Genomic DNA, 10,260 nt, shown 5'->3' with positions numbered 1-10,260 from the left:
ATATGTCACAGTCTTCCAGTTGTTGTTTGTTCTGATGAGTTGTTTATTCATGTTTCCACATGTGTATGATAATAAGATAAAAAGAATTGAGATGGTGATGAGTCTGGGACATTGCGAAAATAACCCTAGCCGCTCAAGACCTTGGAAATGGAGTTGAGGTTGTGATAGGTAGTATCCATATAATATTACTAGACATGACCTCCCACGTTGCATGAGAGCAAATGATAAAAAGAGCTATTTTATCCCACTAATTATCAATAAACAAGCAAGCGTCGTAACTAGTTTGCGTAGTCATTTTGCTATACAATAGAAAGACAAATTTTATGAGAATAACGGGTGGTCAAATACAATTACTTTTATTCGACCAAAAAAAAAATACAGTTACTTTTTTAGTCTTTAAGGTGATGAGATCATAAGTAATGATTCCTTAGCAACACTTATCTCTTTAAAAAAGTCAATAAACACCTTCAGGATGCTGGCAAATGTTACTAAGTCCAAAACTGCTTACAATCAACACCTTTCTAGAAAAAGTCGATTTAATTTCACCAACGACAGGCAAAACACAAATGTTTCTCCAATGTCATTAACGTGGCCAGCTAAAGGAAATTAGAATCTTCAAAGGGTGCATGATGAAAGTGGTTGATTAACCTCGCATGAGGGCCTTGATGACTTCATTTTGTCGTAATTTATATTATTTTATTCTGAATGCTTTTTCTTGGTTAGGTAAAGCTTGTGTAGGGAACCAATCCAGGGCAGCTTGCGCTGGTGAAATCAGACCACGAAAGAAGGGGCGTGACCCACCAAAGATTCAGCCATGTCCTTGTGGAAAAAGGTGATGATTTGAGAGGGAACACCGCACGCCCTCTCTCGTTGGCTGCACCATGATTTTGACCGTGGAAATTATTGGGGTTTGGTGATATATCTTTCTTGGAGTAACTCAATCGGTCCTACTCTTATTGTACGAACATTGATTCACTTCTAAATTTTCCATTTTTATTAATTGAATCATAAATCTTTGCACAAAATTTCAAAATAATCATTCTGGCCAATTTTTACTGAAATTTATTAATATGATGATCTAGTCATCGCCAGTCTTTCTGATTTTTCGAGGTGGCATGTTGTGACGTCAACAATCTCCAATGGAAAACTGGGTAAATGGACTACATTGGAATTTTACATGAAAATTTAGAAATCAATTAACAAAATTGAAAAGTTTATGACTGAATTGATATTTATATAATAGATTTATGATCGATTTGACAATTTATCTCGTAAATCAAATGTGAGTTGTTTAAAAAAAATTGATGAAAATATCAACTGCGTCAATTCGATTAATCATGACCATATATACTTTGAGGTCGCCTTTCTGAATCGCATAATTTTTTTTAATATAGAATAAGCATTAAATTTTGTTCGACTCTCTTTTGACCACGTTTTGGCATGCAACCCTAACGTGCGTTCCCTTACGTTATTGACAAAAAGATCCGCGAAATAGCCGCGATAAATCGCGGGTTTGGTTGCGCCACCACCGCCCTCATGGCGTCCTCTGAGAGCTGAAGGGTCAAATGGACATGACCGCACTCCCGAATGTCGTTTGACAAAATTCACCAGACACCACCATTTCCGGCAAAGAGAAGAGCCCCCATTAGGCAACAGGACTAATGGAATCCAAGGCCAAACATGTGCTATCCCAAACATTCACAGGGCATCTGTCGGGACTATTTGAATTTCAAGGCTTATAAAGGAATGAAATTGATGAACGGGTGAAAAGGTAGCACAAGAAATTGAACTCGAGACCTTCGGTTTGATATCAATTTGAAACATGTGGCTTAAAAACTATCTTAAGTAAGGCGGAAACGTATTCGACTTTCTTAACATGTTTTTCCGTTGCAGTGTTTCATAAGCTAATGCGGTTTAAGTCTCAACAAAAACTGAAGCATATAACATGAAAAAAGTTTCACGTGTATATATATATAGGAAGAAGGGAGGAGATTCCTAAACAAGAAAAAGGATCCAATGACTTCGAAAGAATTGAACGAGGTGTCTTATGAGGAGAAAATCTCATGTGCAATTCTATAAAGTGTCAGTAAGGGTGACTTATCTATTAAATTTTCTTCTATCACCCCTAAAAAACCAAACTCTCCCTTATGTAAAGTTGCCTGATAAGTCAAAATTGAAACTTCTAATCTAAAATTGAAATTCATGAAGTTTGAACCCATAAGTCTTATATTATGTATAAGAGAAGATATTATACGTTACAAATCATTATCTGTGACTAATTGGAAATATTAAAAAGAAAAAAATACAACAACAGGGCAGTGTTCATGATATGACCTGTAACCTTATGTTTGTCATGTAACCAGCTCAAGTCAATAAAGTAAATATTGTCCAAAAATTTTGTCTGGTAATTATTGAACTAACGGCCATTCTTATTTGCTTAGGCAGAACATTAAAAACTAAGTTACATATTGAAGACGTCAAATTGTTTCTCCCCGGGTATGCACGGAATTTGCCAAAAAGAAAAGAAAAGAGCCATTCAATCAGCAGATCCCTTGCAAGCTTTACAAGAATGAATGGTCTAGATCCGTCTGGTCCTCAAAACTACGCATCACGGAAGCAATCTGTATCGGGCAAATGTAACAGGACATTAAAATGGATTCATTTGGATTAAAGACTAGCAGCATTTGGGAATGGGCTTAGGAAGGGACTTTGGGGGTTCTGAAGGCTAAAATCCCAAGGCTAGTCTTAAGATGCCTTGAGTTTCGGCCTTCTTGGCATGCAAATTTGGGTAGGGCTAGTAACAAAATTCTTCCAAAACTATCCTCACTAACTCTTTATTTTCTGATTTTACCCTTCACTAACTCTTTATTTTCTGATTTTACCCTTGTTCTTTGATTGTTCATCTTCTCCATTGGAATCAGCCAACGATTTTGCAAAGGGCTGTGAGGGGACAATTATGAGCTAGGGAAAGACCGGTGACGAGCTAGGGAGAGGCCATGTGGTCATGGCGACCCAAGCAACTGTCACCGATTGCCGAGGGTCACGTGACCTCCGCGCCATCAAGGTCATAGTGACCTCCGTGAGGGCCGCGCGATCTAGGTCTCTGTGACCCAAGCAAGGGTCCCAGGCAACCAGGCGGCCCTCACCGAGGCCGTGTGACCTCAGGCTAAGGTCTCCCCTAGGTTGCATGACCCTCACCGGGGTCACCCAACCCCAGATGGCCCTCACTAGCAGTCTTTGAGGCCACTTGAGGTCTAGCAACCTCACACGACAACCGCCGACAATAGATTTGGATCACCAGCAATTGTTGCCCTTCATCAGCCAACTATTTTTTTTTTTTTTTTTTTAATAAAGGTTCTTCATAAATATAATTTCTCCAAATATTGTTTTGCTCAAAATATTTCACAGTAGACTTTTAGATTACAATTTAACAAACATAATTTGCATTTTGAAAAATCCCTTCAACTTAAACCCTTTGAATTTTCCCAAAAACTTTCCCTAAAAGTCCAACCAAACACACCCTAAAATTATGTTGCGATTATGTCGCAGCACGTTAAGAATCTATTCATTTGGAGGACAAACTTAACTTATGTAGCAACATCAAAAAATCAAGATGGGACATGCTGTGACTAGAATTTCCCATATTTGAGCCTGCACGGACACACCAGCTTTGCAGTAGAGGAAGAGAATTAACCAAATGTACTGACATAAGCAGATCCTCCTTTCTTTTCCTCACGTGCATGAAACAAGAGTACAAAAATGGTGGGGGGTGCATGTTCACGAGATGGTGTGCCGTATACACCTGACTCAGAAAGCTGCAGTTCATGAAGGCAGATCTGCAAGACAAGACTGTTAAAGATTAGGAGTCAGGACCCAGGAGACCAACTGGCTTTCACAACTCAAATATAATTCCATTGCAACAACCTCGGATGAAAGAAAATTCTCAAGCTATCACAGCATACAAAATTCAACCAGTGTCAGCTCCGCTATCTGCACTACCCTTAGAGATGAAGGAAATTCAACTATTGAGTATTATTACCCATTTACTAATAATCCACTTAAAATATAAACCAGCTTTGTAGATTGGCTTTGATATGCCTGACTTTGAGCATATGTAAATTGTAATCTCTGCAAGAAGTGGTTTTTATCACCTGAATGGCAATGCCAATAGTTCCAACGAGAAGATTTTGGAGCTTTCGTATGGGTAGCTTTGCCAGATTTGGATTGGTAAAAAATTCCAGGGTCAATTTGTAGATGATACTGCAAATCACCATCTTAGACAGGAGAAAATCTGCTGTCAGCGTTAACACTTCGTCTCAATCATCCATTTCATCATTTTGAGATTCATGCCACATCACTGTTCATTTATATTAAGCAGACTCGCAGGTGAAGCTGTTTAAGATCTGCAGATTTCCTCTAATCAGCATCCTCTTAATGCTTATGCACCTCCCACATAATACCCTCCTCAAACTGGGCAGAAACAATATCCATCTTTGACAGCTATTGCAACTTCCTGTACTCAACGACTGCATCATATGTTTCCAAAGAAAGCGAACTCTCAGCAAAACATCTGCAACAACAATTACATCTAGTATGTTTTAATACAAGAAAGATGCACAACAACCATGCAAAAAGCATCAATTTGACATCAAAAGGTAAATCTAGCAAGAGAGACAGTCCCCATTGGCACAAAGGTCCTAGTATGATCAAATTTTAACCTGGGCATCAACATCAGAGAAAAGCAAGATAGTTTTCTACCCGCAAACACACATGAATGGTATTCTACCTTTTTGCAAACAGCATAGGACCCCGAATGACCAGAAGGAAGCACCTTCCAGGAAACTTAGGATGTAATTACAAACCTTAATTCATGCCAGAACATGTGGGTTCGATCATGTAGAAAAGGCCATAGAGAAGCAACCACATCTTCACCCAGCTGTCCATGTGGGACATTTTGTTTCTTCTCAAAGGTTGAAATAAACACTGAGGTCACTACATGAACTATAACAGAAGGATCTGGGTCCCCGAGGATGGCCTCTAACTCCCTCCGAGTCCATGGTTCTATTCTCCGTAGTATCCTTTCCTTCCAACCACTACCTCTTGGCAAGCCCTGTAAAGATGAGGAAGCTATTACAAAGTGGAAAAGGGAAGATGAGGAAGTGAAGAGATGAGAAATTTACTGAATTAAAGAATAGACAATCTATGAGAAAGGGGGGAAAAGCATCGGAGCTTGATTTGAAAACCATAGTCTCAAACCAGAAAGGAGTAATTGGTTGAACCAGGAACTGAATTTGGATCCAGTCCGATATTCATCCCCAAACTCACTCTGGGTCAAAATCAACGGTATTAGGTTTCTAAGCAGTTCAACTCCTCAACCCAGCTCGACAGATTAATACACTATTAAAAGGTTTAGCATGGTAGTCCACCCCTTGGAAAATGTTCACCCATGCTCAAGAGTTAACTGAATGAGCTATCATTAACTTAGATTAGATGTCATACGATGGATTTCAAATTCACTTGTAGGCTATAATTCTGTACAAAACATTGATTTCATAGGGAAAAACAATGAAACCCATGCCCTTGGGCATGCAAGCCTTTGCCAATTGAGACTGTGGGCCCGTTTGATTCAACTTTTGGGGAATGCATTTGCCAAAATGCAAATACCTTTAAGTGAAGGTGATTTTCCGAAATGCAAATATTGTTTGGTAAAATTTGCATTAAAATATAACTTTGGCCAAAATACCGTTTAGTAAAATTTGCATTTGTAAATGACTTTTATTAAATTAAAAAAACAAAAAAAAATTATATTTTCTTTTTTGAAGTCCAGTCACCGGACCGCCGGATCCGGCGGTCTCAGCGGCCAAATGGCCGGATCTGGCCGCCCGGGTCGCGCGACCTCGGGCGACCGTCGCCTGGCCGCCTGGGTCGCACGATTTAGGCGACAGTTGCCTGGGTCGCATGACCCAGGCGTCGCCTGAGGTCCGGCGACGGTCGCCAGGGTCGGGGGACCCTTGGCCGACGGTCGTCGGCCTCCGATCGGCTTCTCTCCGGTGAAGATGAGCAATGGAAATTGCATTCCGAAAATGCAACTTCCCAATGGACCTCTCCCCTCCATTCCCCCAAAGCCCTTTCAATCCCCTTGGAGATACAATTGCATCTCCCCAAAGTCCCAAAAAAAATGAACCAAACACCATAACATTTGGCCAAATCCCTTTAGAGCCCAAATGAGCATTCCCAATGCTAAACCAAACAGGGCCTGTGTTTCTGTTTTTGCTTGTATTATAATACTAGATACATTGCCTATGAATTCAATGGCAAAAGTGAACAAGCAATTCAACTGGTTAAGCTATGAAATATAAACTTGACCTAACCCTGCTAGACCGCTCTGATGTTTAAAACACCAGTTACTAAAATTAATCAAGAACTAGATGTAGGACTTATGATTTGTGCAGAGAAGTGACAAAACTGATTTCTCTCTAAAGCTGAATGCAAACATTATCTCCCCAGGAATGTAAATGCAAAAGCAGTCATATGGACATAAACTATATACTTCTTAAATTAAAAAAATTAAAGACGACTAGGATATCTAACAGCAAACCTCTTGCCTAGACCAATAAAGGATTTCGAGTACAAAGAGAACAGAATGGACTGAAATCAGTGGAATGGGAAGTTCGAATACCTGAGAGTTCCTGGAAGAAGGAACAGCCTGCAAGAGTCGGTTGTATATGCTACAAAAAAGAATATGTTACATTCTCCGAAATCAGAACAACAAAATGAGTGGCTACTACAAACTATTAATATATGGGTACATATAAAGGATAAAGTTAACATGTGTAGTACACCTAGGACAGAACATACTATCCACAATATAGTATGCAACTGGATGTGAAATTGACTGAAGTGAACCAATCTAGAATTGATCACTTTTGCTGTCTCTTATGTGTACCTGGCACGCCATTGTAGTTTTCTGGCAGCTACAACATCAGCAGGAACAGAGCCTGGCCTCCCAAATGATCTTCGCCATGGATCTGGCCTGGTCTGCTGGGTAGAACCATTCAACTCATCTCTTGATATTCGGATAGTTCTATAAAACCAAAAAACTCGACTTTCAATTACATGCCAACAGCACCAACACATTTGATCAACGGCCAAGTAGAGCCACAAAAATAAAGGCAAGGAAGTACGCTTACACAGCATTCATCAAAGGCTAAATTGGAAAGCGAATTTACCTTAATATTTCCTCTCATAGTCGGGATTAATCTTATGATAGCCCTTAAATTCAAAGGAATTCGAATTCTCCAGCATATCTAAATCCTTAACAAATTCTGATTTGAACCTTTAGATTTCAATACTTTCACGAGTTAGAATCAAACGATTAATTAGTAATTTGCACAGCCAATGCAATCATATACCACCTGAACATCTAAACCCCAGTACTTGAGGCTCATACTTCACCCTAACTCAGTAGATTTGACTTCAAAAAGAAGCCCCAAATTCCAACATCCAAATTCCCCCTTCCAATATCGCCAAACACAATATCCAAACGCATTTGCAATGCACTCAAATTGAAAACCCGTCAAAGAAAGCTAATCCACCGCCCCCTAGAAAAAGCATCGGAATCTGGAACGGCAGAGAAAGACCCTAACCTTCGGCGAACGAGGGGGGCCGAACCAGCTCGCCGGCGTGCCTCGCCGTCCCCGTCGGCCGGCGGCAACCGCTCCTCGAGAAATCCCTTGCGCCGGAGGCCGGTGTGGCGAAACCAAGAGCCGAAGCCGGCGTTGCAGAGAGGGCACCTCCGCCTCAGCCTGCTCCACCTGCGGATGCAGTCCAGGCAGTAGGCGTGCAGGCAGGTGGGGAGGACGGCCGCCGCCCCGCGCCGCCCGTCCTCGATGGTCTCGAGACATATCGGGCAGGACTGGCCTCGGACCGGAGGTGGGATAGCCCGGGAGAGGAATTTCTCGCGGCGGCGATGGGAAGGACTGAAAGCCCGTTTTCGAGAAGGAGAAGAAGAAGATGGAGAAGACGTCGACTCCATGGAATCGCAGAGCACAGAGCGAGCGAACGATGGAGAGGGTGATCCTTTGGTTTTGGGCCAAGACGGTGAGCCGGTGATTAGCCACTCATGAAAAACTTCAAAAACAAAGCCACCGTCTGCGACCCAGGGAGGAGTTCGAATCCCGCTAGCCACACCTTTAAATGCAATGTCGGGATGGTATGTCTTCCTGTTAACATCGTTTCGGGTTTACCTATTATCCCGGGCCTTTTTAGGCTATTCGTGTTGATATAGTGAGCAGGTTCCTGAGTAATAAAAAAAAATTCAAAAACAAATATATATGTGTGTGTGTTGTATGTTTGAGTTGTGAAAGATATATCATAGATTATATTGATCGAGCAAATATTGAGAAAGCTAGGAAGCGAACGAAAGTAAAGGGTAATGAAAATTTAGGGAAGTATTTTGTGGTTAAAGAAGGATCAAGGATGCAGGTAGATGGAAACTGAAACATGAAAATATATTGATGTTGTTTTGCTTCCAAAAGTGAACTAATGTATGTCAGATTGTAGGGGTGCCGAGACTGCTAAGGGCCCGTTTGTTTTTGTTTGTTTTTTTTTTTTTTTTAAACAACTTTTCTGTTTTTGTTCCTGGGAACAAAAACGTGTTTGGGTGCGTTTTGTTCTAAAATTATTTTTTGTTCCCAGAAACACATCTTGAAGGCAAACAATAAAAAAAAAAAAGTTGTTTATTATTTAAAACGGATTTTAGAAACACATTTCTTCTTCTTCTTTTTTTCTTTGGCCGCTTACTCGCCGGAGTGTCGCCGCCCTTGGCGAAGCTCGGGCTCGCCTTGGTCAGGGCGACTCGAGCTCGCCCGGCCAAGGCGAGCGACCTCGCGGCTGGGGCAGGCGAGCTCGATCTCGCCAGTCGGCGGGCGAGCTCGCCTAGCGGCCGACAGGCGGTGGCCGCGACGTCCGAGCCTCGCCGGCCGCCGGGCGAGGTCGGGGGGTGAGCTCGATCTTGGCGGGCCGAGCTCGCCCGGCGGCGGCGAGGCTCGGCCTTGCTTACCGAGACCACCGCCAGTCGGCGTCGCCCGGTTGTGGCCGGCGACGCCGAGCCTCGCCGTGGGCGAGGCGAGGCCGCCGGCCCTCGTCGGCCCGTCGCCGGCCATGGGCGAGGCGGCGACCAGCCAAAAAGAAAAAAAAAAAGAAAAAAAAAAAAAGGAAAAATAAATAAGAAAATAAGAAAGAAAATAGAAAAAATATTAAAAAATAAAAGAAATAAAAAATTATACAAATTTACCAAACGTGTTTACTTTATTTTTTATTCCGGAACAAGTTTACCAAACACATTTTTTTGTTCAAAAATTGTTCTCCCGGATGTAAACACTTTTTTCTATTTCGTTCCCTGAAACAATTTTTAAACGAAATGTTACCAAACGCGCCCTAAATAACATGGGTTTGCCAATGCGATCTCGATGACTTGCACGAAGAAATGTAAAAAAAAGAGTGTGAATGGTGATATTAGAGAGGGATTGGGAGGTTAAAGATGGTAGCTTGCGTATAGATATGTTAACTAAGAATGTAGGATTCTTGAACATGATTAGCCAAAATGAGTATGCACGTCTTGAGTCCATTAACTAATGCTAATGAGCTTAGAGAGATCATTAGGATCTATGACATGAAATATGGGATTTGGGTAAGGTTTAATGAACCAAATAAGTTAATCATATTGTGTTTTGACTTTTGAAGGATGTGATTAGTTCATATATGCTTCCAAATAGCAGAGACAACATACTTTACAAAACAAGACCTTTAACCCTGTATGTACATGTAACATATTTTTACATATTCCTCTGATAAGTACTAAATGGCTAGCAAGCAAGTGTTATGATAAGTTGAGGTACAATCACGTGGCTAGGCCCTTCAATAAACAATCACTAGAGTTTGAAAATATCTTGAAATCATCAAGGATGATTGTCTACAGAGCTAAGGCTACAACAATAAGTATGATCACGGCAAAGAAGGAACCACTTTCGATACTTCATAAATATTGCCAAAAACTTCTCGATCAACCTAGGATCCACATGTGTACTTAAGATTGAGTAATGTCAAGACCAATTTAAACTTAGAGAAATTTACATTTGTCTAGATGCCTTGAAGAGGGTTTTTTTTTTTTTTTTTTTTAGGAAGAATGTAAGCATTTCATGAGATTTGTCATCATGCTACAATGATATCATTGTAGGAACTGTGGGTATAAATAGCAAC

The 10,260-nt window shown here is 41.1% G+C and overlaps 1 protein-coding gene across 5 annotated transcripts; it reads right to left on the bottom strand.

Annotated features, from left to right (window-relative positions):
* Positions 1–3,386: 3,386 nt before the first annotated feature.
* On the bottom strand, positions 3,387–8,122 carry LOC104425830 (E3 ubiquitin-protein ligase Topors). 5 transcript variants are annotated; one of them, XM_039305829.1, is made up of 6 exons: positions 7,647–8,122; positions 6,947–7,084; positions 6,680–6,728; positions 4,787–5,110; positions 4,152–4,570; positions 3,387–3,836 (listed from the first exon to the last, which is right to left on the bottom strand). In XM_039305829.1, the coding sequence occupies exons 1-4, from the start codon at positions 8,033–8,035 to the stop codon at positions 4,844–4,846; spliced, it is 843 nt and encodes a 280-aa protein (XP_039161763.1). In that variant the 5' UTR covers positions 8,036–8,122; the 3' UTR covers positions 3,387–3,836; positions 4,152–4,570; positions 4,787–4,843. The 5 variants fall into 5 exon arrangements, with proteins under 5 accessions (XP_039161763.1, XP_039161762.1, XP_039161761.1 ...); XM_039305828.1 differs by having other exon boundaries at positions 3,387–3,849; positions 4,152–4,588; positions 4,863–5,110; XM_039305827.1 differs by having other exon boundaries at positions 4,152–4,588; positions 4,863–5,110.
* Positions 8,123–10,260: the final 2,138 nt, after the last annotated feature.

This window comes from Eucalyptus grandis, chromosome 2 (assembly GCF_016545825.1).
Source record: "Eucalyptus grandis isolate ANBG69807.140 chromosome 2, ASM1654582v1, whole genome shotgun sequence".
NCBI lineage: Eukaryota > Viridiplantae > Streptophyta > Magnoliopsida > Myrtales > Myrtaceae > Eucalyptus > Eucalyptus grandis.
The sequence above is the reverse complement of the archived record's forward strand: the minus strand, read 5'-3'. Positions and strand labels throughout refer to the sequence as shown.

Bases quoted from the DNA above. Each gene is read 5' to 3' on its own strand.
- LOC104425830 (XM_039305828.1), bottom strand. From the start codon at position 8,035: ATGGAGTCGACGTCTTCTCCATCTTCTTCTTCTCCTTCTCGAAAACGG. The intron at 6,729-6,946 runs GTACACATAAGA...TCTTTTTTGTAG, and splicing joins AAACTACAATGGCGTGCCAG to CATATACAACCGACTCTTGC. The intron at 5,111-6,679 runs GTATTCGAACTT...TCATCTTTACAG, and splicing joins CTTCTTCCAGGAACTCTCAG to GGCTTGCCAAGAGGTAGTGG.